This window comes from Brachionichthys hirsutus, chromosome 1 (genome assembly GCF_040956055.1).
Source record: "Brachionichthys hirsutus isolate HB-005 chromosome 1, CSIRO-AGI_Bhir_v1, whole genome shotgun sequence".
Lineage (NCBI taxonomy): Eukaryota > Metazoa > Chordata > Actinopteri > Lophiiformes > Brachionichthyidae > Brachionichthys > Brachionichthys hirsutus.
In genome coordinates, this window is record NC_090897.1 from 2216661 (window position 1) to 2243252 (window position 26592).

Sequence of the window (26592 nt, forward strand, 5' to 3'; positions counted from 1 at the left end):
AAGCTCCTCCCGGTTGTAGGTGGACAGGTGTCGACGTGGGGCATATGATTGGCTGACAGGAGAAGGTGACCGGTTGTGATTGGATGAGAGGAGAATGGGAACTTTTCACCGAGCGTCAGGATGGAGGCAAATAGACCATCGGACTTCATAGTTCCAGTTTGTCCTTCCATCCTGCTTCTATTCAGGACCGCCTGAATCAGGATGAAGTTCTTCTCATCTCATATAAATAAAACAAGAAATGAGGAAAACATGAATCTGCAGGCCGAAGTCCAAAAACGGCTAGAATTCAAATTCATTTCAAGCAGACCGTGGGATTCTCCCGCTCCGTCGACCCCCCCCCCTCCCATCCTCAGTCTCCATTTCTCCGGTGCCATGATCATTCCTTCTCAGCCATCTGGGAATAACTAGCCATGCGACTCCCGAATTCCTTATGGGAATAACATGAGCCGAGCGACCTCAAGTTGAGTAACTGTCCTGATCTCTGTCAGCCTGAAATAGGAACCGCTCATTATAGGAGCTCGTTCTAACCTTGATTCCTATTGTGTGGCGCCCCCCCCCCCCCATCCTCGCAGGCTGGTCCGCAGAGGGGGCAGAGGGGTGTTACCTGCAATCAGCCATAGGCGATGCTTTATAGGCCTCTTAAATAGAAGGTAAACTTAAGTCTAACATGATGCAACAACAACATCAGTTTTCCTGCGCTGTTTGACGCTGCCCGACCGTCGTCGTTATCCGTCTTTTAATTAGCTGAAACAAGATGGCGGGAGGGAAAAGGAGCGGACCGGATAGAAAGGAAGAAGTGGAGAAATACTCAGCGACTGCGTGGGCGCCGAGTAGGAGAAACAGAAACAGGAAGAGAACGGGAAGAGAGAGCGAGTAAAAAACCGAGGGAGTCAGTGAAGGGAAGAAGAGGGGGGCATGTTGCTGTTTAATGGAGGGTGAAGAGGGAGACCATGGAGGGAAACGGTGCCAGGAGCTACGAGTGCCCTTTGTTCACACACAACTCCGCGATACACAATTTCACGCTTACAATATCGGGGGGGGGGGCTAAAAATGGAGCGGCACGCTCCGAGTTAAACGTGCCGAGAAAACCAACAGATGGTTTCAAATCGGAATCCCGGCCGGATTTAATAAAAAAATAAAAAAGACAATCTGCTGTTTCGCAAAACCTAAAATATCCAGTTTATAGTCGAATGGCTCGGATCCGGCAGACGGATCGATTCGGGGATGAGAGCATGGGGGGGGGGGGGGGGGGGGGGTTAAGGCAGATGGAGCATGAGATCTAAAAACGAATCGGTGCTAATGGGAAAAAAGACGAGAGATTGAAGTGACGGAGAGATGGAGCAACACGTAGAACAGACGAAAACCTGGAACACGTGATGTCAGAACACGACGCATCATCAGGAAAAACACGGATTCACGGCGCTAGGAAGCTCCCATCGCCGCCACGGGACACATTGGAGCTGATGGGCGCTGAAGTGCGGCGACTTCAGAGAAAGACGACAAGAAAAGCACCGTCATTCGATTCAGGGATCTCGTACTGCCAGCGATGAGCTGATGGGGGGGGAGTGGAGATGGCCTCATCGCCAGGAAGCCTTGTCTGTCACACTCACAGAGGGAACAAGAGAGGGAGGGAGGGAGGAAGAGAAGGAGCAAGAGAGGAAGGGAGAAAGGAAGAGAGGGAGGGAGGGAAGAAGGGGGGGGGGGAAGAGAGGGGGAGACGCTCGAAGGCACAACCAGAGCTTTGACACTTTGCAAATGTGAACAGAAGGAAATGAACAGTTGGTGTTCAAAGACAAACCGATCGATGTGATGGATTGTTACTAATCGAATGTATAGATTGCACACATCTATAAACAGGATGGGTTGTTACTAATCGAATGTATGGATCGCACACATCTATAAACAGGATGGGTTGGGTAGCAGATTATCGCTGCCAGCGAGAAGCTGCGTTTAGACGGCGGACCGGCCGGTGGGATCTGCTGGACGACGGGAACGTTTGAGCCGTTAAGTTTCCCCTCTGCCTTGTCTTCCAGGTTCTGCTGTCTGGACTGATTGGCGTGGTGTCGTGGAAGAGGCCCCTCTCTCTTGTGGTGAGCATCCCGTCGACTCGGTTTGATGACGGGACGGACGGAGACGACTTCAGTGACGACTGAAACTGATGCCTTGCCTCTTTTTTTTTTTTTGGGTAGCGGTTCCCTCGAGAGTCCCATCCATCCATCCATCCGTGCCCTGAACTCAATTCTCCTTTATTATTCTCTCTATACCACAAACTCATCTCATCTCTGCCGCTTCGCCACGCCGCACTCCTTCCCGCGTCGCTTGTCTCACTCCCTTTAGTTTTATCACCCCTCTTTCCCGCTGCACACCGACATCCATCCCCATTTCTTTTCCTTACCCTTGTGTAACATCCACAGAGCAAGATCGGAAGCAATCATCCTCTCTGCCTCCAAGATGCACACTTTATTGGCTGGAATGTTCTGTAGCTGCCTTCAGACGGATAGGAGCGCTTCCTGAATCACATGTTCGTGTGTTTTGGCTTCGGATGGAAGAAGTGGGAATTCGTTTGGCTAAGATTCGTTGGAATTCTTTCTGGGTCTTCTTTAGTGTTCGTAGAAAGCCGTTGGGTTATTAATAGAAGAGGGGAGGCGGGGCCTGCGAAGCATCTGACACATGGTAGCCGTGTGTGAGTCGACACATGAGGGCTTTTTAGCATGTTTGGAGACTGATCAAGAAGAAGATGAAAAGAAGAAGAGGTGTGGAATATTACTCCTGCCTCTTGTAAACTCCGATTTGGATATGGTGCCGCGTGGAATGAGACGACTCCTCGCGTCCACCTCATCTGAGACAGCTCATGAATATTTCAGCCGTCTCTCCGGTAACGTCTGCAGCATTTACTCCGCTGCAGATTTACTCGTGTTTTTGTGAAGCAGCAGGAGGAGAAAACCACCTGCAGCTTTGTGATGGATGATATGTAATTTACTCAAAGATAATCTATCACATAATAATAAATATGTACATTTCTGTAAACTGAGGGGCCAGCAATTGGTCCATGGAAAAATCCAGTCCCCCCCCCCACACACACACACTACGCAGGTATCCAAATATCTGTCTAACTATGCACACAAATCACAGCGCTCACACTTCCTGGACTTTCCATTACGATCTCATAAATGCAGCCGGGTCAGCGGGACTTTGGTGACGGGTTTTATGAGGTGGTCTCCGTGACAACCTGCGACCCTGACAGGCCATAAATATCACTGTAGCTGAGGGGGGGGGGGGGGGGGTTAGACATCACTATGCTGCAGAAAAGCAAATAAAAACAGCTCTGAAATGAGCTTCTCTCTAGCTGATAAAGCGTTTAAAAGTTTGTCCGAAGCGACGTAAGCAGCGAGGCTGAGTCGGTCCAACCCAGAATTATTCACACAGACCTATATGGATGAATTAATCCTCTAAGTAGGAGTGAAATGAGCCCATTATCAGCCTCTCTTCCCGGCTCTGTGGCCTGCAGGGACTGGTCTTCCCCTTTTTTTTTTTATTCCGAGCCGTCAATGGTCCAACTTATTGCTTTGGGCTCATTTCTCGACTCCAGACTGTCAACGTTGGACTCCTCCTCTGCTGTCGGGATTCCTGACGCGCCTTTTCCCGTTTAATTTTCCGGACATCTCTTTTGCTTGGATGTTTGTGAAGGAGTGTTTCCCCCATTTACATGCCCGTCACTCTCATCTCCTCTGAGGCTGTTATTACATCTTTCAGTCATGAATATCTGAACGGAAACAGTAAAGTGGAGGATTGCAGCTTCCTCTTCAGCGGTTGAACGTTTAATTTCATCAGAACAGTTGTTTGTTATGTGGAATATCGATTTTCATCCGGAGAGGATGATATTCGGTCAGACGTTTCTGCTGTTCTTGATTTATAAGATGGATTTATTTATTTAAGGGGGATTTAAGTAGAAATATCCACTGCTGCTCAAGTTGTTTGAAAGCTCCCTCAAATATCAGATTATTTTCTCCCAAATTAAGGAATTAAAAAAAAGGTGTTCACGTGTAAATGCTCCCGAGTGAGTCCCTGCTGGAGCGATCCGCACGGGACGACCCGCTGCCCTTTCAGCACCATTGATCTTCTCTGGCTGTCGGTTATTGATGGGAGACGACGCCAGCCTTATCTGCCATGAATGGATTGTTCATGACTAATAAAAACACGCTTCATTTCGCCCTGAAGACATTGATTCCTTCGGCGGCTGAAGGTGAAACAGGAACCGTAAAGCATCAATCCTAAATGGACACCCCCCCCCCCCCAGACCCACCTCAAGTGGTTGCTCTCAACATAAAGGAATATGGAAGCATTGATCCCTCCCTCCTTCTCTGTGTTTAAATAAAGAGTAGATCTTCCTTCCATAACCTTCCTTAACTTCCTCGCTCTCTCTCTCTCTCTCTCACTCTCTCTCCATCTCTCGCCGCTCCTCGTTTGACCTCTTGTCTCAGACGCCTGCGAACCTGTCAGGATTCTTCTTTTTATTTTACCTTTCTTAAAAGTTGGGATGGAATAATTTGATGAAACTTCCACCGCCTTCCTCTAATCTCATCTACGCTTCTGCGTTGTTTCGCGTTTATTTAGAAAAGTCTGACTTTAATTTCGTTTGCGTCTTGCGACATGAAAGGAGCTGAAGCGAATGCGGATGAAACGATAGCCGTGCTTTTCCCACGTTCATCCCGCGTTCTCCTTTTTCCTCCTCCCTGCACTTTCGTCAGGATACAAAGCCGCGCAGCGTCACCATCTTTGATTCTTTATTTTTTTTTTTATCTTCCCTCTGCTCCTATTATGTGTCAAATGGCAGGAAGTGGCAGGTAAGGGACCGGACAAAGGGGCGAGCGTGAGAGACAGTCAGGCGGGTTAGGTCGCACGGAGGCGACTGGCTCTGTGGAGAGGAGCCGCTCGATTCGAGATAATGGCGGCTGAAAGACGTCCTCCCCTCAGGCCCGGAGAAGCAGGAAGTGCTGCTCCGTGTTAATTAGAATATGAATTAGCCAGACGCCCTTATCTGATGGCTCATGGGAGAGAGGGCGTGGCTTGATCCAGTCACGCCATCTTCCTGCAGTCAAGGTTACCGTTGGCAACGCGAGATGAGGAGCTTTCCTGTTTCTCGAGGGGTGTGACTCTTTCTGTTTATTAAAAGGGTGACATTTACATTATTGCCAGTCAACGGGTCGCAGCCCCCCGAATAACACGGTGGCGCAGTGGTTAGCGCTGTTTCCTCACACCAAGAAGGTCACGGGTTTGAATGCGACTTGCGGCCTTTCTGCGAGGAGTTCGCATGTTCTCCTCGTGTCTGCGTGTGTTCTCTTCGGGTTCTCCGGGTTCCTCCCACCGCCAAAAACATGCAAATTAGGCGACTTGGCTGCACTAAATTGCCCATAGCTGTGAGTGAGTGTGTGTGTGTGTGTGTGTGTGTGTGTGTGTGTGTGTGTGTGAGACACGCTCTGCTGCACACACTTTGTGTGCTAAAACAATCTTTGAGACTGAAACGCCGAGTCGATCCGGTTGGTGTTGGCGGCCTGTGAACGCGCCGGTCCGTCCTGCATGTCGAACCGGAGACGCTCAGTGGGCGATCCATGCGGGAGCTGGGAGGATTCTGGGAATTCGTGATCGTGCTGCGGCGTGAGGCGACGGCGGTGGATGGATGGGACAGGAAGGCACCTGTCAGGCACAATAAAAATGAAGCGGAGCTCACTCAGACAGATTTCAACCAACTTTACACTTAAACTCCGAGTGAACTCGGTGTTTTGCCTCCACGGCCCGCGTTGCTGCGTGCGAATCTGTTCCACGCTGACAAACGGCGTGAGTAAACATTAGCTGGAGTCCGTTTGAGCCGACGAGAAGCTTTTAACCTGCTGCGGTGCCGTGTGGCGTGAGTCCGATGGGACCGCTGCATCGCCGCCGCCCGGAGCTCCATGCCCGAACTCTTCAGAGGTTGGATGTTAGTGGATGCTAATCAGCAGCCGACCCTCGGGGGGGTAATGCTGTCTTTCATGGTATGTTTTAATCAATCCGCCGCCTGTCTGGTTTCCTATTATCATACAGATGGAGGCTAAAGTTGAACTCAAACGTGCATGAATAATCTGTGGTCGCGCACGCTTGATGCCTCGTCTGACGATACAAAGCGTTGTGCGGCAGCTTCCACGTGACGCGTCTGCCCACAGGAAGTCATCCATCACGCCCTCTGGGGGGGGGGGGTGACACGGCGCCAACGCCGCCGCACTTCAAAGCCTGCAAAGCCGAGAGGCCGGATATTTCCTTAAAGAGACAGAACAACAAACAACAATGTCCAGGGAGAAATTGTGAGTCTAATCCTTCGTTCAACCTTCGGAACATGCACACGTTTACTCATTTACGCTCCTCGCCTTCTCGGCGGCGCTTCTGTCGGGTCGTATCCCTCCTCGCCACGTTGAGATGCATCTAAACTCGTGCGCTCTCATAAATTAAAGGCCTAAAGTGATGTGCTCTCTTGCGATGAAGCCATTCCTCGCCAAGATGAAGTCTGTGGAAGTCATCACCCCCCCCCCCCCCCAGGGTTCTGCCACTGACAGGTAGCATCAACACCTCCACTGTTTATTTGGGCCGGCGCTGCACTCGGGGGTCGCAAGTAATCCTACCTCTACCACACGTGCACACGCACACACACATGCATGAATATACACCAAGGGCGTTGGGAGGGCGGGCCTTCAGTTAGATGTGGGAACCAATGAGAACCATCTGCTGCTTTCTCTCTGATGGTGCTGATGAGGCCACCGAGAGAAACGCGACACGCCTGCACATCTTCTTCCTCTCATCGTCCTCGGGGCGTCGTTTGTTCCCGGATGAGGCCCGATGAGGCCCGATGAGGCCCCCGATGAGGCCCGATGAGGCCCCGATGAGGCCCCGATGAGGCCCCGATGCGCTGCGTCAGAGAGAAACGCAATCAGAGGGACCAGCAAAAAACAAAAATATCGCCTCCAAACTGCACGGGTAATTGAAACGGCCTCGCGTTGCCGTGGCGCCGCAGAATCGATGCTCATTTGCGCTTCAGTGAAGCGAAGAGAACGGAATATTCTAATTCTCCTCTGACGCAATTCCCACCGAAAACAAAACGGCTCGATCTTCTGTTGCTCGAGTCTCAAGGCGGATTATTCCAATGAGTTTCCATCCCAAAGCGGAGTCGCCATTTGGGTTCACCAGTGAGAGGCGAAGCCAAAATGGACGCTCTATTGCGTTTCGGGACAGTGATGGCCCGGTCGATTTAACGGGGGTCTTCTTCTTCGCTGTCTGACATATTATTGTGCTTCTTGGCGCTTCCCATCAGCCGTAGGTCGCTGGGAGATCAGCTCGTGTGTGTGTGCTGCACTCTTGTGTTTTTCATAAGCAAAACAGAGCCCCCCCCCCCCCCCCCCGTATGTGCTATTAGCGGTCAAAAACTCCACAGGGGGCCTTTGGGTTCACACCCCTGCAAATCCAACTGCACATTTCCAGTAGGAGGAAAAACAAAGCGTTCGCCAGTAGTTTTTTTTTTTTTACACTGTATGTGTGGTCCATCTAAAAGCATTTAATCTGCAGGCTGGATGAAGGATAGAAGACGAGTTTCACCCCCGGTGACAGTTATGGAGAATTACAGCGGCACGCCTGAACCTGGGGTCGCGGATCGCAGTGCGTCACGGAGATGGATGCTGATTGTATTGTCCTCTGCAGCGAGAACTAAACGGCGCGCAGAGCAAACCCGCCTCGGCAGTTACTGTGCGTGTGCGTGTGTGTGTGCGTGTGTGTGTGGGTGTGTGCGTGTGCGTGTGTGTGTGTGTGCGTGTGTGTGCGTGCGGTTTCCTCTTTGACGTGCAGAGGGGAGTGCAGCAGTAATTAATGACTAGCTGCTAAATGGTGCTCTGTGATCCTACATGGTAATGAGAGGCCGTGGGTGCGTCGCCAGGCAGTGATGAAGCGCCGGGGACACGCCGGCTTGGAGACGCCCGATTGGATTGGATTTATTTCTGAAACACAATTCACTCTTGTGTGAATCAGCGGCGGTGGAACGTGAACATTGTGGAGGAGGTTCCTCCTCATTTTTGATAGATCTGCTAACGCTGCACACAAACAAACCCGACCAATCACATTACCTCCTTGGTAAAGGTAATTGTAATGCGCAGTATCATCAGGGAAATGGCTGTTTCCTGTTACAACCTGTATTCCATCGCTCTGATGGCTCTTATTTAAATTTGTTGCCTGCGTTTCCACGGTTTCCTACAGAGGTGTTCCTTAAACTCGCCCATCGGCCTCTCAATCCTCTGCCGCGGTGGGAAGCACTTAAAATGATCGCTCCATCCATTTACGACTTGCCACCTCCCCTTCCTCCTCCACCCCCGTCCCTCCTCCTCTTCCTCCTCCTCTGTGTAGGTGTGCTCTCCGCCACCTTCGTATCCATCCCACTCCTGCTGCTTCTGAAATTCCCTCTGTTGCACTTGACGTATCATTTAAAGTGTGAGAAATGATATTTAGGCTGCAAAACGAACTGCTATTCGCGATGCCGAGGAAATAATCAATAATGAGTTTCTCGTGTCACGGAAGGAGAGTTTTTTTATGTAATTCCTTCGCCCGCCTTCTCTGGATGTGCCAGAAGAAATGAGATATTGATTCCTCTTTGCCGATCAGATGAAACGTTCTGTTTGTGGTATCGCATCTGTTTTCCAGCGCCACCACCCGACGACCTTTTGACCTCTCCTTGTCCTTCTCCTGTCTCCGCCATAGATCACGTTCTTCATGCTGCTGTCGGCGGTGTGCGTGATGCTCAACCTGGCGGGCTCCATCCTCTCCTGCCAAAACGCTCAGCTGGTCAACTCCCTGGAAGACTGTCAGCTGGTGAGAACTGCTTCAAATTTCCTTTTTTGTTTTTTTTGTTTTCTGCTAGAAATGTTTCTGTCTCAAAGCCAAAATGACCCCGAAGACACCACAGGGGCCATTTTCACGGATGTGATCGGGCCCGACCATCAGCACAAAAAAATAATATGCAACTGTTCTCATAAGCTGGCTAAAATACAACTGGGCAAATGTGTGACATTTTAATTAGACTTCCCCAGATGGTTTCCAGTAGATAGATTATTATCTCTCTTTCTCTCTCTCAACATTTTGGCATTTTAAAAAGCAATGAAAACATTCTGGAAGTTCCAGGTTTCACTTTTTCTTCATGAGATGATTTTTAAGCTGAATTTATATTACCAGAAATGACTGTTTTATTCACGACCCAAGCGCCCCCCCTGCGATCCATTCGGCGCCCAATCCGCTAACCTGGCTAGCAGCTAGCAGCATTGTGCCCAATGTGCGGCTGAGTCGCTAAAGCTCCTCTTCCCTCCCCAAAGTAATTAACCCACTCTCGTTGGGTTCATGTCCCGCCTTCTCTCAATCTGGGACGCGTAGCAGAGGTACGGCGTACCGCGATGCCTTCCTGATCCGCATATCTCACCGCCTCCTCGCATTTGTTACGTACATTTATCAACCGCGTGCAGCTGCAGTCACGAAGTAAAAAATTAAATTATAAAAACAGTAAATGCGTCTCCTTGCGTGTTAAATTCAAGGTCAATACACCAAGCTCAGGTCTGATCTGTGCGTGTGTTGTGTGTTGTGTGCGTGTTTGTGTGCGTGGCGGGCATGCACGAGTGTGGATGTGTGTTCTCCAATCCTCTCCCTAAGCTCAAGTTTGACAGCGACGGCGTGTGCGTGTGCTGCGAGCTGCAGCAGCAGAGCTCCAGCTGCAACAGCCTGGGAGAGACGCTGAAGCTGAACCCGCTGCGGGACTGCGACACCATACGCCTCCGTCTCAAGGTGGGTGGGAGCCGGCGCCCGTCTCTTTGTCCCGCCGACGGCAACGACTACCGTCTCATGCTGTTATCACTAGCGTGAAAAGTTGTATTGTTGAATATTTGGAATTTTCCACAAATTTCCATTTTTGCTGGTTTCCGTGGAAATGTGATATGTTTAGCACCAAAACAATATTTTTACTTTCTATTTGTTTTTGTTATGTATATTATCTATTATCTAATTTATTTTGTTATGTAATAATTTATTTATTTTAATTTAGTTTTGTGTTTGTGTGGCGTCATTTTCAATTCATTGCAAGTTACAGGTAAACGTCAACTTGTGACCACAAGGGATCCGTCGTAAAACCGATTTGGTTGTAAGTCGGCACTTGTTAAATTACCGCAAGTATATCAAGCTACGTCATGATACAGTAAATATCGGCTTAATAAAAGAGACAATTTCCTCTTGGTAGGCATCGCGGGTGAGACCGCAGAAACTGTCGTGCACTCGATTTGCTCGCTCGCGTTCCGGCATGTCGTAAACAGACAACAGATCGGCGCGGCCGTAAACGAAGGTCGTAAGTCAAGGACTACCTGTATATCAAATTGTTTGAGAAGATGAGCAGGTCTAGACCGAGACCCTACAATCCCAGCGGTAAGGAAGGACTGCCTTTAACAGGCAGAAACCTCAAGCAGAGCCACGACTCGAGCTGGTCGGAGCCTCTGGTTTGCTAATTAGCTGAAATGATTTGGCTGAGAAGGTGAAAAAATTGTGCCTGCTTTGACTCATTGTCCTTACAATGTTAGCACGTTGACGTTAGCATTTGGCTCAAAGGTCTAATGTGGTTCCTGAGCGGTCTCGACCGGCCCCGTCGTCCTGCTTGTCTAATCAGAATAAAAACGTGGCCCTGAGTAAAAGTCAAGCTCGTCATTTGAAAATAATCGTCTGTAAACTGCTAAACTCATCAAGTATAATTGGCGTCTGCAGGTTTTCTCTCTCTCACTGTGAAACACATCGCATGTGAAAACAGTCACACGGCATTGAAAATACGTGGGGGGGGGGGTCAGTCTCAGATTAATTGGGGAGGAAGTGGAAAATGGTGAGAGCATTTCTCTCCCCCCGAGAGAGACCTCTCAGTATGCAGTGTGTATCTAGCCCGCTGGCTGTAGTTAGCATGATCTCAGTCGATTAGCTCGACCCGGAGCGTCTGAGGAATGATTCATGCCGCCTTTAATGGATAATGACAATCATATCCATTTATTTTATATCCCTGATTGATTATAAAACATTGATAACCAAATAAAAGACTCTGCGTGATGAACGACGCTTCTGAAAAGAGGAAAGATCAAGCACATTTGTCATCCGGATCGTGGCTCATTAGAGGGGGGGGGGGGGGGGGGGTCGCCACCGATCCTGATGAACTGATGATGCAGCTGCTGTGTCGGTGACATTAAAATGATCACGGCAGCTCGATTAACTTAAAGGTATTTGGAAGTTTCAGTCTGTGACGTTCACACTTTTAATTCCCATCCCGCCCCCCGTCCACTCCGCCTCCTTTTTTTTTATTTGATTGTGCACCGCCGGCTGTAAATTATCAGTGAGAGGAAGCGTCACGATAATTTGTGAGTTCTCTCTCGAGGGGGGGGGGGGGGCGATGGGTAACCTCTCGTTGTAACTCACTAGCGTGATTGGCTCGAGGGCGAAACGTCTTCCTGAGGTTAAATATCCGGGGACGGGGATGCTAAACAGTTTCAGCAGGAGTGTTGTGATATAGCTCTCTGCCCGGCAGGATTTATTATGTCATTATACATATTGTGTTCGCGGGGGAAATCACAGAAATACGGCGTCTCTGGGATGCTTGTCCCAGAGAAAATCAGCCCGGATGAATCCGTCGTGAATCCGTCTCAATGCTTGCAGTTTGCAACTTTGGGATCTACAAATTCTAGATCTAGAATTCTTTTTATTTTATTTATGTCAACGGATGGAGACGCATCAGAGGGAAACAGCTCATTAAATCAGAGTTCACTTCCTGTCCAAGATTTGCTCTCATAGATTTAGTCATTTCGGTCCCGCTGTCCCAAATCAGTCTTTCTGGTTATTCATCCCGGAGAAAGTGAGATCTTTTTTATCCCATTTAATTTATTCCCATTTTCCTCTTGTGCCTCTTCGTCGCGTTACGAGAAAGATCACCGGCTGTAACGGTCCCTCCACCGCGAACTGAGGATGCACTTTTTGTATTTTTTTTTTATCTTGGTTGGCCTCTCTGCAGACGGCAGATATTTTTGGTTCCACTGACAGCATTGTAATATATTTGTAAATCGCATCGTATTTTGCGAGGCACAGAATTCTAAATCCTGGATAGAATTCCAGTTTTTTTTTACTCTTGGTGTTTTGAACTAGTCGCTGTATGGAATAACAATTACAGGATTAGTTCTGTTTGTCGTCTCGCAGTCGAGCGGTTTGTAAATCCTCCGTAGGGCTTCGAGTGTTGCAGGTTCAAGGTTGTGGTCTGACTTGATCTTGTTGAATTCAGTTCTTAATAGTAATTCCAGAGTAAAGTCAACGATATTGCCTTTAAAGTTCTCTTCTTTATTCAAACCTAATTTCTATCTTAAATGCTCTTAGTATTATTTTTTGTCTTGTCTTCCTCTCTTCTCTCCGCACCTTTGTCTTTACACCTTTTTCTAATCCATGGACACACACACACACACACACATACACACACACATCGTGCGAGCTTCCCATTCAACCTGTCTCCAGCTTTCCTTTCTCTTATGCTTTCCAGCCTCATCCCCCCCCCCCCCCCCCCCCCCGTTCCTCTAACGGTCGCCTCCTCCTCTTCCTCACCTCTCCTTTAGGAGCTGCTGTTCAGCGTGTGCGCCCTGAACGTCATCTCCACCATCGTGTGCGCCCTCGCCACGGCCATGTGTTGCATGCAGATGGTCTCGACTGAAGTGCTGCAGATGGTGAGTGCGATGGAAGAACGGGGGCGACCCCGGCCCCCGGCTCTCACGAGGGAAAAGACGCTTCTTTATTCAGACGATCGTCGGGTTGAATAAACACATTCGGCTCTGGCCTTTATCTGTTTGAAGATATTAGAGAATTATGTTACATTATTAGAAGATGATTTTTCCTCAGGTCCGTCGTCCTGAGAATGACCCAGTTTAGTCTTTTTTATGTGGAACATTGAAACTATTACCAAAAGCTTAAAGCCTTCATTCGTGAGGGAAATTAGCGTGGCCAAGCTGCCTTTGTGTTTCAAGCAACGGTAGTTATTTCATGCCTCGGAAAAAAAAAGAAGGTGTACAGCTGAAATGATACCAAAATGAGTCTGGATGTTTGCCCTGGAACTCTGTGAATGTTGGCTCAATAGAGAATCACTTCTTGCAGCCTAAAATTCCATCGTTAAACCCTATTTTTGTTTGTAATAGCGATGGGGATATTACAAATCTGGGAAGTGGCTGGCATAAAGGAAAGAGCGATTAAGCAGGGACCAAAAGACAAGACTAGCCAAGCGGGGGGGGGGGGGGGGGGGGGGGGGTGAAGCAGACGCGGTGTAGCTTGCATGCATCAGGGCTTTCTGCAGGTCCTCTCTGCAACCATAGTCCAATAATAATCCTGATCCCGGCTGTTTTTCATTCCGTTCCAGTTCATGCCGCACAGAGCGCGAGCCTTAAACGCCGACTGTGTGACCCCCCATGGAACCATCCTCCACCAGACGCTGGACTTTGATGAGTTCATCCCTCCCATCCCGCCTCCCCCCTATTACCCACCCGAGTACACCTGCACCCCCTCGATGGATGGACAAAGGTGAGAGGAGAAGCGCCGCAAATCAGCATCTCATCAAATATTCAGTGCGGCTGCAAAACAGTGGAAATATATAGAATAGTTTAGAATAGAGCCGCTTGAATCCAGAATAAATCTGTGGATATTATCAGTGTTATTTGCTACCAGATTTAAAAGCCAGACGTGAATTAGATATTTCTTCAATACATTTTGTGTATTTCTAGAGACCATTATTTGACATCTCCTAATATGCATTTTAGGATTCCATGTCTGCTCTTCTGCCTCTTCCCCTTTGTTGTTCTCATCCCTTCTCTTCTTAAGTAGCTGCGGTATCTCTCAATCTCAGTTGTAATGAAAGATCCCCCCCCCCCCCCCCCTCCGTTTTCTTACCGGAGAGAGTGCTGCTCATTTAGCCATTTGGCAGGAAGCCACATCTGTTTGTCAATCACGCTATAAATATATGCGAGGCAGAGGAAACATTTATGGCGATGTGTCATGACATCATCGTGACTGATGATTGGTGGAGGCTCTCAGGTAATAAATTCATGCTCCCCCACTTAGAGTAGAACGAGGGGGGGGGGGGGGGGCTGTAATTAAAAGATATGACTGCACACATGGCTGCTTCGTCTTCGTCATTAGCACCATCTGAAAAAGCAGCGGCGCGTACATTAAAACGCGTTTTTGGATAAGAGGGCAAAATTCATTCATTTTCAAAATCTCCATCCCCACTTTTTTTGACTTTTTGAAAGGTAATATATTGTGTTTCTGACTCTGACAGAGGCCTGCACCTGGACTTCCCCCATTCTCCCTTCAGCGCCATCTATGGGGTGCCCATCAACAGCCCCGGGACGCTGTACCCGACTGATCTGCCCCCACCGTATGAATCTGTGGTGGGGCAGACCCCCGCCAGCCAGGTGAGAAGCATCAGCGAAAGTGATGCTAATTCACGATGGCCTTCTGTCGTTCCTTAAACTTTACATGTAAAACTTAGATTATAATATGTTTAATCTCCTAACGCAAGCAGACGGAACGCTTCTGCAGACCCTGCAGGATATCGGCTCATACCAATCTGTATATTCTGTCATTGCTTTTATTTTAAAGCCAAATGAGTGAAGTTAGGATGCTTATCCCCGTTAGCGCTTCCTGTTAGTGTGGAGCGCCCTCTGGTGGCGGCGGTGGAAGCGTGCAACGCCTCAAGCGCCTCCGTTCGCCTCTCTTTTCAGGTCACCCCCAGCGCGGCGCAACGGGCCACGGAGTCCGGTCTGTGTGAGAGGAACGCCACGGCGGGAATCAGCACGCAGGGTAACGACGTTCCGACCGCTCCGACCGCTCCGACGGACGCGGCGGGCGGATGCTGATGATTCTCCTCCCTCTGTCTTCAGCCTCGGTGGACAGCGCTTCGCTGCTGGCGTCCGAGGTGGCCGATCCGGACCGGACTTGCTCCTCGGAGGACTTGTGCTCCCTGGAGGTCCAGGGCTCCGACGCCTCTCCCCGCGGCATGCGCCGCGCTGTCCCCGCTGACGGGAGCTGCGCCAGCCTGGAGCTTTGCTCGCGCCACCACGGCCTGCCGAACCGCCCGAGCGACGCGGGGCACAGCGAGTCCTCGCAGACCCAGGAGTCTCTGGAACGCTCTCCGGACTGGTCCTCGGAAAACTACAGCAACCTGGACCAAGAGGAGGCCGCGGACAGCACGCACCCCCACGAGGAGCGCGGGGCTGCGATGCACCTGTGTGACGAGCTCGCCTCGGCCAGATGTTTACCAGAGGAGGCGCCCAAAGCTCCGGCGCACTCCCTCGTTAAAGCGCGGACGATGAGCCGAAAGCTCACGCTCCCCGTCGCCCTCCCCCAGCCTCCCCAGCCGTGCTCCCCCACCTCGGTGGCCTCCTCTGGCGGAACGTCGGCCGTCAGCCCCCCCTCGGCTCCTTCTCCGTCCCCGTCACCGCCGAGCAAACCGCGTGGCTCCAGGCTGTGCTTCAGCGTCTGGTCAGCGTCCTCCACAACGCAAGCCACGCCTACCTCAGGCCAGAGCGGGCACTCGCCCGCGGAGAGGCCGCGGGGGCGCCGAGCAGCCAGGAAGTACCGGAGACTGGCACGCATCGTGCGCTCCAGCAGCGACCCCGTCTCCTGTTCCGCCATGACGGGCCGTGAGTGCAGCAAGAATAGCACAGAAGGGTTCTAATAATCAATAATGGATCACTATTCCGTCTTCTGATCTGTTATCGCCCTCTGCAGGAGAAAATGTAAGTTGCGGCTCTGCAAATAACCCGGCCGCTGAAGATTCAAGTCGTACGTCACCTGAGCAAGGTACCCTCATCGAAACTGAAGCCGTGCGGCGATGATGGGATGTAACGGAATAATATAAATAATATGATTAACTAGAAAAGCATTAAAGAGGCAGCTCGTTCCCCTCCTAACTGGATTTAACCGTCCACATGGTGATCTGGATCATCATCAAAAGGTTCTAGATTGTCCTTGATGTCTTTATACACCAACCATGAAAATTAAGAGTGAATCAGAGTTGATTTTTTAACTGATTTTTCAATCCATAAATGGGTTTTCAATGTTAAGATTTTATATTTTTCCTGACCTCATTCTGGATCTGATCCAGATGAAATTCTGTGGTGAGATAGAGACCCCCCCCCCCCCCCTACACGACTGTGTCAAATTCCATAAACATCGGTCAATAATCAACCGAGAAATTGAGGAACACATTTGGAAGCTCCAGTGACTGCAATGTTAAAGAAAATTTCAAAGTGATCCAGAATCCAGGATCTCTTCTGGATCCTCACTAAAGTTGAATCGCCTGTTCCTGGTAACATTCCCAATATATCCTGAAAATTACATCCGTCTGTAACATTTTGAATTATCCCGTTAACAGACAGATAAACAAACAAGCCGACGCCGGTGATAACATGAAAAACCTAAACACGCTGCAGGATGGCGAAAACCGGTTTCACGTCATTTGTGATTGCTTTTCGGATCTCCTTTGCTTCGTCGTCAGAGCCGCCTGACGTGGTCGGCGCTAAACCCGCTCACGCACCCGCCTGGAGGCAGCAGAAGGAGAACAGGAAGGCCGACGTGAACCTTAAATCCCGAGCGCTGCACACGCATTCGTCCCACGAGCGGCCGCACTCTCTGGCCGACCTCAAGATGTACAAAGACACCAAAATACTGGTGGCCAAGTTCCTCGAGCATTCGAGCTGCAGTCTACCTCCGGAGGTCCAGCAGGTCGTCAACAGCATCAAGTTCGTCATCAAGTCGGATGAGAAGCACATGGAGGAAGCCATCTTCAGCGCCAACGTCATCGATCAGGTAAGTGAATCGGACAACAGTTGCCGTTAGCAGCGGCAGCCGTGACCTCTTGCACCCTGTAAGTCCAATTTAAGGGCAAAAGGTGAGCGGCTCTCTGTAGAGATACAGAACTCTGGAACAATCTGCCCATCCAAGTCAGAACTGAATGGTGCCTTGAAGTTCTGAAAAAACACTTTGAATTTAATGTGATTTGTGCTTTGACACTTTTTTAATCTCATTTTTTTGTGTATTTTATTTCATCCTTTTACCTTAATGGATTGTAACGCATTCATTTCGATGATCTAATTTGTTTTTTCCTGTCGGACATGTTTGCTTACGTGATTTTGATCTGATCAGCACTTTGATCGATCCTTCATGTTTGCCTAAAACGTGCTATCTGAATGCACTTTGACCTGACTTGACAGCTTGTAGAGCTATTCCGCCTTTAACTGGCAAACATCATGCTGAGACGGGACGAGCAGTCCTGTGAGCCGATCGCTGGCCTGTAAATCCAGAAGAACTTGTTTGGAGACGTGAAAGAACTCCCAACCCTGTTCTAAAGCATTCTCTAAAGAGGGAAACTTTTACACACAAAATGATTTATTAAATCTTCCAGATTCTGTTGCTGATATTTTCTGGGAAGTTTCATTGCATTCAACATGCGGATCACATGTTTTTCAATTTATTAAATCTAACAAAGAGGGAAACCCCCCCCCCCCCCGAAGCGGACGTCTATCCGTGTGCGTCGCTCTTTCATCCTTTGTTTCTTTGTCGTGCAGATGATGACTCAGCGCCACGCCAGCAGTCCCAGGAAGCACGGCCATGAAGATCTCCACCTTCAGAGCTGCGGCGCTTTGAGTCTGTCCCCTTCCATGCGCCGTCCAAAACACGCCCGACAGACGAGCGGCGCCCCCACCAACCCGTCGGACTCGTCTTCCTCTGAACAGAACCTCGAGTGCAAAGAAACTATTCTCTGACCACGATCCCAACAAGCGCCGTCGATCAAATCGCTGACGGCGTTTGGGACCGCTGGTGTTGCAGCGACGCCGTTCTCTCGTGAATGATTCCTACGACAGTGAAAGATGAGTTATCTTCACTGTGTGACTGCTGCCCAGGCAAACTGGAATGCCCCCCCCCCCCCCCCCCCCCAGGACCGTGGGGGGGGGGGGGGGACCACCGTGCCAAGTCATGAGCAGAAATGGTAGCAAACTCAAATCGAGCCTGACAGCATCTGCAGTGATTCGTCCTCATCCGAAAAGAATGTTTCTCCCTCAGGGGATCTTTTCTACCGAGGTTTGTCTCTTTAAACAACAACAACAACAACTACAACAACAACAACAACAACAACAACAACAACAGCAACAACAACAACAGCTGGTCTGTCTGGATCTACGACCGACAGTCGCAGTATTTCTCCTGTTTGTGGCGCTGTGGTCCGAACTGACCGGGCGTTTTGTAGAGCTGTGGCCGATACGGCGGTGAAACGTTTTGTGGCGCCGCCGGCTCAAGAGCGCCACCGATGGGGATTATTTAACTTACCTCATTGTGTTACGATTCTTATCAGTGTTACAATAAAATATGAGTTTGTATGTTGAGGTCAAAATGCTGTTTGGCTGGGACCTGGGGGGGGGGGGGGGGGTGATGGTAATTATCATTTAATAAGTAATGTAAGATGATTGATTGGAATTTATCTCCTCTCTTTTGATTACGCGATACATATCTAGTCTTTTGTTCTCGAGACGCGCAACACTTGCTCTAATATACAAATTATGGATAAATACAATAATACATTCACCAATGAGCTTCCGGTTGTAGGGAACGACGTATGTTCGTGAATTTATAGGTAATTTCTTTCTTCGATTATTTGCGTTAAAGACATAATTATAGCACTAAAGACTGCAGGGTGAACATTAGCTCAAATTAGATGTGATCCAAATAGCATCGTTAATCACACACTTCGTTTGCGTGCGACTCGTTGTTCAACGCGACGTTTATTGTGAAAGGCTAAGCGGAAATACGTCACGGGGTTTCACAGCTAGCTTTACAGAGATCGCGGAAATCACGTTTGCTCGGCAGCAAAGCCGCAGGGAGTGAGATACGAACCCGTTCCGGGGGGGGGGGTTTGCGGACTTTGCGCTACTGTCGCTGCGTCACTGCGATTATAACCGCTCTGTGCAGGAAGAGAGGATAAATCCCCTTCTCTTATCAGCTAATGTCGCTAGTATCGATCTTTTGCTAGCTAATTTGAAGTAGTTAGCCGGACGGCGATGACGTCATTCTGAGGCGTTACATTAGCTTGGGAGTCGGGATTGAAATCATCTCGTTTGACCGTGAATCGGGGGGGGGGGGGGGTCACGTCCGTGGGCTAGCCTTAAGCAGCTAGCCGTGTCGCCTCCCACTGCCACGGTCCGTGTGCGTGTGCGTGCGCGCGCGCGCGTAACGTCGCCTGCTAAGCTAGCTAAGCCACGTCAACCCTCTGACATCGGTGGGAAGATGCCTTCCGCGCGGAAGGAGGAAGAGGAAGAGGAAGAGGAGTAACGATCAGTAGAAATGGAGCAATCCGCGACTCTCGTGCGCGTCGCGCTTGCGTTCTGAATGCCGCGCACGGACGGCATGTCACGCGGACGGACGCGCTTCGCAGCGGGAGGCTATTGTCGCTGAGCTCTCCGGCTAGAGACACACTTTTAATCTTAATTTTAATTTTAGTTGTTTTATTTTGTCATGTTTGGCTTCGGCGCGAACCGGCGCGGGGGCCGCCTCCCGTCCTTCATCCTCGTTTTCCTGACGGTGATCGTCGCCGTTCTGTCGTTCAACTACTGGACGGTGTCGACCCGGCACGGCCGCCTGCAGGACGAGCTGGCGGAGGTGCACGCGCAGGCGAAGCGCACGGACGCGGCGCGCAGCCGGCTGGAGAAGCGCAACTCTGAGCTGATGGTGCAGGTGGACGCGCACCGGAAGCAGATGGAGCAGAAGGACGCGGACCACGGCGTGCTGGCGGGGACGCTGCAGGCGCAGGAGACGCTGCTCAGGAAGTGCTCTGATGAGAAGGTACGGTCCGGGTCCGCGTCCGGGTCCGGGTCCGCGTCCGGGTCCGCGTCCATGTCCCGGTCTGTGTCCGTGTCCCGGTTCGTGTCCTAGTCCGCGTCCGTGTCCGGGTCCGTATCCCCGGTCCGTATCCCGGTCCGTGTTCAGGTCCGTATCCAGGTCCGTGTCCCGGTCCGTGTTCAGGTCCGTGTCCTGGTCCGTGTCTGTGTCCCGGTCCTGGTCCGTGTCCCGGTCCATGTCCCGGTCCGTATACCGGTCCGTGTCCCGGTCCATTCCCCGGTCCCGGTCCATTCCCCGGTCCCGGTCCGTATCCCGGTTCGTGTTCAGGTCCGTGTCTGTGTCCCCGGTCCATATCCCGGTCCATGTCCCGGTCCATGTCCCGGTATGGTGGGGGGGAACGTTTACTGGAACCATTGGACCCATTAGTAATCAAACGGGTTCAATCAGAATAAGTTGATGGTCTGGAATTGACCCCGGAGGCAGATCAAAGGGGAGGATTCACTTTATCTCTGCGTTTGCTCTGCGTGGATCAGCTTTCGGATTTGGAATGTGTCTTTGCTCATTTCCGTGTCCCCTCTGTCCTCCTTCCTGTTGCCGCACCGGCAGGCCGTGTTTGCCGTGCGGCAGCGGAGGGGGGGGGGGGGGCTTCCTGTCGCTTGCCTCCAGTCTGACCTTTTGACCTTTTTATTCCTCCCTGACGGGCTCACATTCGTCATCTGGTCGCGTGTTTGGCAATCGAATCGTCGTCCAAGTCCATCAGAATTAAACCGGGACACGTTTCCCACGTCTGTGTTGTTGTGCTTCAGATTTGAGATTCGATCCTGAACGACTCATAAAAGAGTCCCCGGCCGTGTCCCGGTCCGTATCCCGGTCCGTGTTCAGGTCCGTGTCCTGGTCCGTGTCTGTGTCCCAGTCCGGATCCGCGTCATAAAAGAGTCATAAAAGAGTCGTTCTGGTATATTTGCGTCGACATCACTGCTTTGAAAGTACCTCCAGGCGGCTTTCAGCGTTTTTTGTTTAAGAGATTTTAAAGTCCGCGGCTTTGATCGTCCTGGTTTGTGTGGAATAAAGAGAAACCTTTGCTCCCCGCGTTCTCCTCCGTAACCCGAGTGAGCGGCTCCTGTTCCGCTAATCGACTCGGAGGCAGGTGTTGAATAGCGTTCGTTCCTCTGTCAACAGACCAGCCCTTTTCTCTTTTTTCAACGCGGATGCTTGCGGCTGCGTTGGAGGGAAGGTGCAGGAGTGAGACGTGCACGCACCTGGATGTTCATGTGAATTGAATTGAGTTATTGAATATTGGTTTTGTTTTTATTTGTATTGTTAAATTTGTATTAATTGTGGATGATTTATGTACGAAGGACTTTCAACGGAAACAAGCCCGCAAGGGCTTTTTTGAAATGCTCCTCTTAGACAGGATGTTTGACCGTATTTGTACTGTAATACATGCTACTGTGTGACTGTACTTGTACTCCAACATTCTATCTAATAAATATATTCATATTCATCCGCGTAAACCAGAGAGGACGACAACGTTTGACACTGATGCTGTGTTTTCCTTCTTCTTCTCCCTCCGTCAGAATTCAGGCCGTCGCCGTGGCAACGCAATGGAAAGCTTATGGGGAAAGGAAACCAATAACTTCTGTTGCGTCACCGCTTTGCCAACGTGTGGCCAAATGCACGTGAATTCCTCCTTCGGAGTTGGAATGGAAATGACTTCAATTAGTATTTTGACCCGAGATGAGAGAATCACAGCTTCTATTTTTATTTTTTATAAGGACCACACCGCAGCTGTTTGAAATATAAAAAAAAAAATCTAATATTTATTCATTTAAAAATATAAATTGTATTCCAAAGTCTAAATCTCCCCCCCCCCTCCCCCCCTGTCTGCTTCTGTTCTGAGCTGTCTCACATGATTTCCTGCCCCTCAAGCGTGAATCACATAGCAGGGTTTAAAAATATATCTAAGAACGAGAAAAACAAGACGAGCGTGTTGCTCTCTGCTCCTGGAGTCCGGAGCAGATTGTTAAACCTGTTTTTCCTCTCCCTTTGTGCAGATGAAGTTACAGAAAGACGTCACAGCCAAAATGACTGAGACGCAAAGACTGACAGGTATGACATCACCCTGGGCCGGCCACCGGAGGGCGCTCTCTGCCTCAAACGCCTGTCGGGAGAGGATTTGGGATGACTGGAACTGTTTTCAAGAAGAACTGTTGTCCACAAAAAAAGAAAGTGTGCGTGTGTGTGTGTGTGTGTGTGTGTGTGTGTGTGTGTGTGTGTGTGTGTGTGTGTGTGTGTGTGTGTGTGTGTGTGTGTGCGTGTGTGTTTCACTGAAACAGAGCAGCTGAAGGAGCTGAACCAGGAGTTCATCAAAAAGGAGAGTCAGCTAAACGAGGTGAAGAAGAACAGCACTACCTTTGAAAAGAAATTGGAGTACGAGAGGTACTAATAATATTCATCTGAATATTTCATCTCACCAGGTTTTTCTTTTTTTTTTTTTTTAGATAATCAGTAATCGGTTTTCTTTATGCGTCTCATCCTGGAGGGGGCGTTGTTGGGTTTTTAAGCACAAAGAATCTCTGTGATCTAGTTTACAGTGTGGACGTCAGATGGCACAACTGAAAGAGGAATATGAAGAAACAAGAAAGAGCCTGGAGAAAGAAGCAGCAAAACTACGACTGGTAGGTATTACAGAAAACACAACCATCTACAAAGGAGCTGCAAATGAAGTCGTCCCGAACCTGTCGTAACATGAACCCCCCCCGTCCTTTCGACGGGATCGTGTCTTTCAAGGATCAGCCGACTTCATTGGGATCGGATTTCACTTTGATTCTCCTCTGTGGTGTAAAAACGACATGATTTTCTTCTCCGCTGTTCAGAGCTCTGTTTTTGTTCTGTTTTCCTGACTCGCCTTCCAGAGAGTGATGGAAGTCCAGGAGGCTGGAGTGGTGGGTCGGCATGCTGAGGGAGGGGCGATGGGTGGAGAAGGCCCCATAGTCCCCACCCAGCGGCATACTGGCCTAGGTTTAAAAGGTACCGCCTTAATGACTGTTGTTTCTAATGTAAATAAATAATAGGGAGCTCTGAAAGTAAACGTCGATGTACCCCTAACCCGTCTCGCCGCCAGTCACGTTTCTTATTCTGCTGTTGCAGAACAGATGGGGGAGCCTGGCGACGACGCCGGCATGCCGGGAATCGAAGACGGCGAAGTGGGGAAAATGGAGGACGTGCAATTCGGTGAGTCGAGGGCGACGTTTTTATCCCCGAGGCGAATCAAACGCAGGAACTCAGCCCTTCATTCATTTCCAGGTTTGAAGGAACCGGCCGTCGTTGGGGAGCAAATGGAGGATCCCTTTCCCGGCCCCGGACAGGGAGTCGGGGCAGCCGATGGGCTCCGGGGCTTGTCTCTGGACTGGCCCCGGCTCCAGCGGGACGGAGCGGAGGCCGACGCGAAGCCAAAAAGTTTGATCGTCGTCAAACAGGCCCAGAAGTCGGCCGTTTTCGAGGAAGACGGGAAGGACGGCATCCAGGCAGATGAGCTCGGGGAACAACAAAGGCAGCTCAGAGGTACAGGGGAGGCCCCGCCCACCTAATTACCATGCATTCCTGAAGACGGAGCAAACGGAAACGGCACCTTGATTGGATTTCGGGTCTCCCCTCTGTTGTCAGCTCCCGGCGTCAAAGCTGTGGACGATCGTGTGAAGGGGATCCCTTTGCCGCCGAACCCCGCCCAGGCTCGCCGCGACCCGGAAGAGCCGGTGCACCACCGCCAAAGTGAGTTCCTCCGCGCGCTGTGACTTTCAGCTGGCGGCTGGATGCTGAATAAACGTGTATGCGCGAAAGCAACGGATGGTGACGGCTCCGCGTTCGTGCCTTCGACGCCTCGACGCGGCGCTGCGAACGCGTTCAGGTCGGATGCGTGCGCGTTTCCCCCGTTGCTAACGGGCTACGAGCCTCCTCCTGGGAGGGGGTTGGGCGCTCAGTCGCAGCGTGAGATGACCCCAACGCGACCCTCATCTCTCGGGCGATCCTTTCCCCGCTTCAGGCTTCTGCTCGGCTTCCTCTCCTCCGTCTCTGTCCTCTGTGCATTCCCTTCTTTCATCTGAAAGCTCAACGCCAGCTGCCTTCCTTTCGTTCCCCCTCCCAACCTTTAAAGTCTCTGTCCTCTTTTCGTTTTGCGTCCGTCCATCTGAAGCCCCCCCCCCCCCTCCCCATTGATCGGGGGTGCAGTCTCTGATCGACGGGAGGCGAGAGAGGAGCATGTCGTACGTATTTATGAGCCGCAGGTTCACTTTAAGCATTTTGATCTCGTCCGGTACCATAATGTGCCACGAATGTAACTTTTAATATGTATATTTAGTGAGTCCCCACTTGGGAGAGAACTAGCCCCCCCCCCCCCCCCCGTCCACTCGGTTGACGGTGCTTCACTCTTTCGACGCGTCCGTCTCCAGACCAACTTCTGCTCCCGTGTCGCCGCGTGACCTCTCGCTCCTTGGCTCGTTCGTGATGCGGCACTTCAGCCCCCCCCCCCCCCCACCCCGCCTCCCTACAACTGCCTTGGCTTTCCTCCCCCCCCCCCCCCCCCCCCTGATGAAGGACCCTTCTCTGCCTCCTACAGGCCGGTTCTTTGATGAGAACGAGTCCCCAGTAGATCCGCAACACGGCTCTAAGCTGGCGGACTACAATGGGGACGATGGAAACGTGGGCGAGTACGAGGCCGACAAGCAGGCCGAGCTGGCCTACAATGAGGAAGAGGATGGTGATGGTGGTGAGGAAGACGTACAAGGTGAGCCAGGTCGGCAGGCTGGATAGCCCCTGTCCAGATGTGTATCCACCATTCCTCCCTCCACCCTCGCCGTGCCGCCGCCGCCTCCTCCCTTGCATTTGTCCTGGCGCGGTTCTGTGAGGGCGGCTCGGTTGTCGTGTAGAAATGTCCCTCCTGCCTGCGCTTCATCGTGCTGTGCCGCCTGTCTGCCGCCAAACATCTGACCCACATCTGTACCGGTAGATAAATGTAGCTCAGTGTCTGTGTTCTCCTTTGAGTTTCTGAAACGCATGCCCCCCACGTGTTTGTGTGTGTCCCCCCCCCCCCTTCATTGTTCCCTGCCATGAATCGGTGCCTAATAGATTAGAGTTTAATATTTAATGAGAATGTATCTTGATTTGAACAATGTTTTCTTTATTTTCATCCAACAATATTCCAGTTTGGCCTTGATTTGTCTTTTTTTTTTTTTTTTTTACTGTTTTGTGTTAAATTGATCAGATTGCATAACCCCCCCCAAAAAAAATAAAGATCTGCATTTTCTGTGTGGCTACAAGTACGGTATGTCGATGTCTTAAATAGATAGATTTCTTCCCAAAAAAACAAAAAAAAACTTCAGGAATGAATTGTATGCGACCGTATTGATATGAACCTCAACAGACTGGAATCAATCTATGTGATTGATGAATTAAATGCAAAATTCATCCAGTTTCTTTCTTTTATTTTCATGTGTTACGTGTGTGTATTTTTCATTACCCCATCCATATGTTCCTCCGTCCATAATGATCATCTCTAATGTTCGTGCCGCTTTGTTTGTTCCAGATGACGACGATCGAGAAGTCCAGGGAGGCCATGCTGTGGATTACGGGAAAAGACAACAACCGATTGACGGTCTTTAAATGGAAACCCGGACGGCTGTAAACCTAAAAACATTCAGACCTTCCGCTGCAACCCGGATCTGAGCAGAACATAAGAATTCATAGTGCGCTCTGTCGATGTCATGGACTATTTTGGAGGACAGACATTGCTACTAGTGATTTAAATCTGAATAACATTACCAAGAAAAAAACCCATAGCATTCCCGTTAGCTGCTGTTGATTTGCTGATGGGTTCTACTCACGATATCGGCATACTGTCCACTAACGGATTTATTCTTTTATAACCGCTTTAGGTCGTAACAGATTGATGTTCCTCTTCACTCCCAGCCGAGCTGTTTTCTTTTTGCTACTCTTTTCAATTTGTTTGCGTGATGCAAATGCTTACTATAAAATGTTTAACAAAGAGACTAATTCGGCATTGCCTTTCTAACATGGTTTTGGGATTTGTACGTAAAAGGTTTTGGGGTTGTTTGTTGTTTGTTTTAATTCTGGGAATGCATTAGAAATGCCAAGGACTTTGATTATGACCCATTAAATCAATGTTTTCTTTGTGACAAACAGCTTTTTTTTTTTCTAATGATGCCATTGCATGAATTTGAAACTTGATACTCAAACTGGTCAAAATGCGGATGCTTACAACAAAGTTTGCATCCTCCACGGTGTGCAAAAAGTAACCGAGCACATATGGATCTGACCTGTACACACGCTTCCAAGAACTTTTTGTACATCAATCTGATGCTTTTTGTGAAGAAATCTGTGATCATGAATTCAGTTCTGTTTGTGCATCCAGGAAAAAACTGATTTCTCGTGGAAAAGGCACATTGAATGTAATTTTATTAAAGGTGATGTTTCATGTCCTTTCTTAATTGTGATGCTGCTTCAGCGTTTAGTATCTTTCTCTGCTTTTATTCTCAGTATCTAAAAAAAAAGAAAAAACAGAAAGAACGTGACTATACAGCAAGGAAATAATGAACGTCCGATCGATCCTGAATCTGTCGAATGTGCGGCGTCTAACGTGTA

At 49.9% G+C, this 26592-nt stretch overlaps 2 protein-coding genes across 3 annotated transcripts in view; both read left to right on the plus strand.

Moving 5' to 3' along the window:
* Positions 1-17984, plus strand: part of fam189a1 (family with sequence similarity 189 member A1) — a 28200-nt gene extending 10216 nt beyond the window's left edge. Inside the window, exons 2-12 of the mRNA XM_068741858.1 lie at positions 2034-2090; positions 8767-8877; positions 9673-9837; positions 12672-12779; positions 13463-13623; positions 14378-14513; positions 14823-14901; positions 14982-15743; positions 15832-15903; positions 16601-16911; positions 17670-17984. Coding sequence (XP_068597959.1) covers positions 2034-2090; positions 8767-8877; positions 9673-9837; positions 12672-12779; positions 13463-13623; positions 14378-14513; positions 14823-14901; positions 14982-15743; positions 15832-15903; positions 16601-16911; positions 17670-17867 — 2160 coding nt within the window. The 3' untranslated portion in view covers positions 17868-17984. The remainder of the gene's footprint in view (positions 1-2033; positions 2091-8766; positions 8878-9672; positions 9838-12671; positions 12780-13462; positions 13624-14377; positions 14514-14822; positions 14902-14981; positions 15744-15831; positions 15904-16600; positions 16912-17669) is intronic.
* Positions 17985-18988: 1004 nt separating this feature from the next.
* Positions 18989-26424, plus strand: golm2 (golgi membrane protein 2). 2 transcript variants are annotated; one of them, XM_068760827.1, is made up of 10 exons: positions 18989-19938; positions 21990-22044; positions 22272-22374; positions 22523-22613; positions 22851-22965; positions 23086-23169; positions 23242-23499; positions 23602-23706; positions 24551-24718; positions 25517-26424. In XM_068760827.1, the coding sequence occupies exons 1-10, from the start codon at positions 19612-19614 to the stop codon at positions 25591-25593; spliced, it is 1383 nt and encodes a 460-aa protein (XP_068616928.1). In that variant the 5' UTR covers positions 18989-19611; the 3' UTR covers positions 25594-26424. The 2 variants fall into 2 exon arrangements, with proteins under 2 accessions (XP_068616928.1, XP_068616936.1); XM_068760835.1 differs by lacking the exon at positions 24551-24718.
* Positions 26425-26592: the final 168 nt, after the last annotated feature.

Excerpts from the sequence above, each read along its gene's own strand:
- golm2 (XM_068760827.1), top strand. The coding sequence starts at position 19,612 with ATGTTTGGCTTCGGCGCGAACCGGCGCGGGGGCCGCCTCCCGTCCTTC. Across the intron at positions 22,966-23,085 it reads TACTGGCCTAGGTTTAAAAG|AACAGATGGGGGAGCCTGGC; the intron begins GTACCGCCTTAA and ends CTGCTGTTGCAG. Across the intron at positions 23,500-23,601 it reads ACAACAAAGGCAGCTCAGAG|CTCCCGGCGTCAAAGCTGTG; the intron begins GTACAGGGGAGG and ends CTCTGTTGTCAG.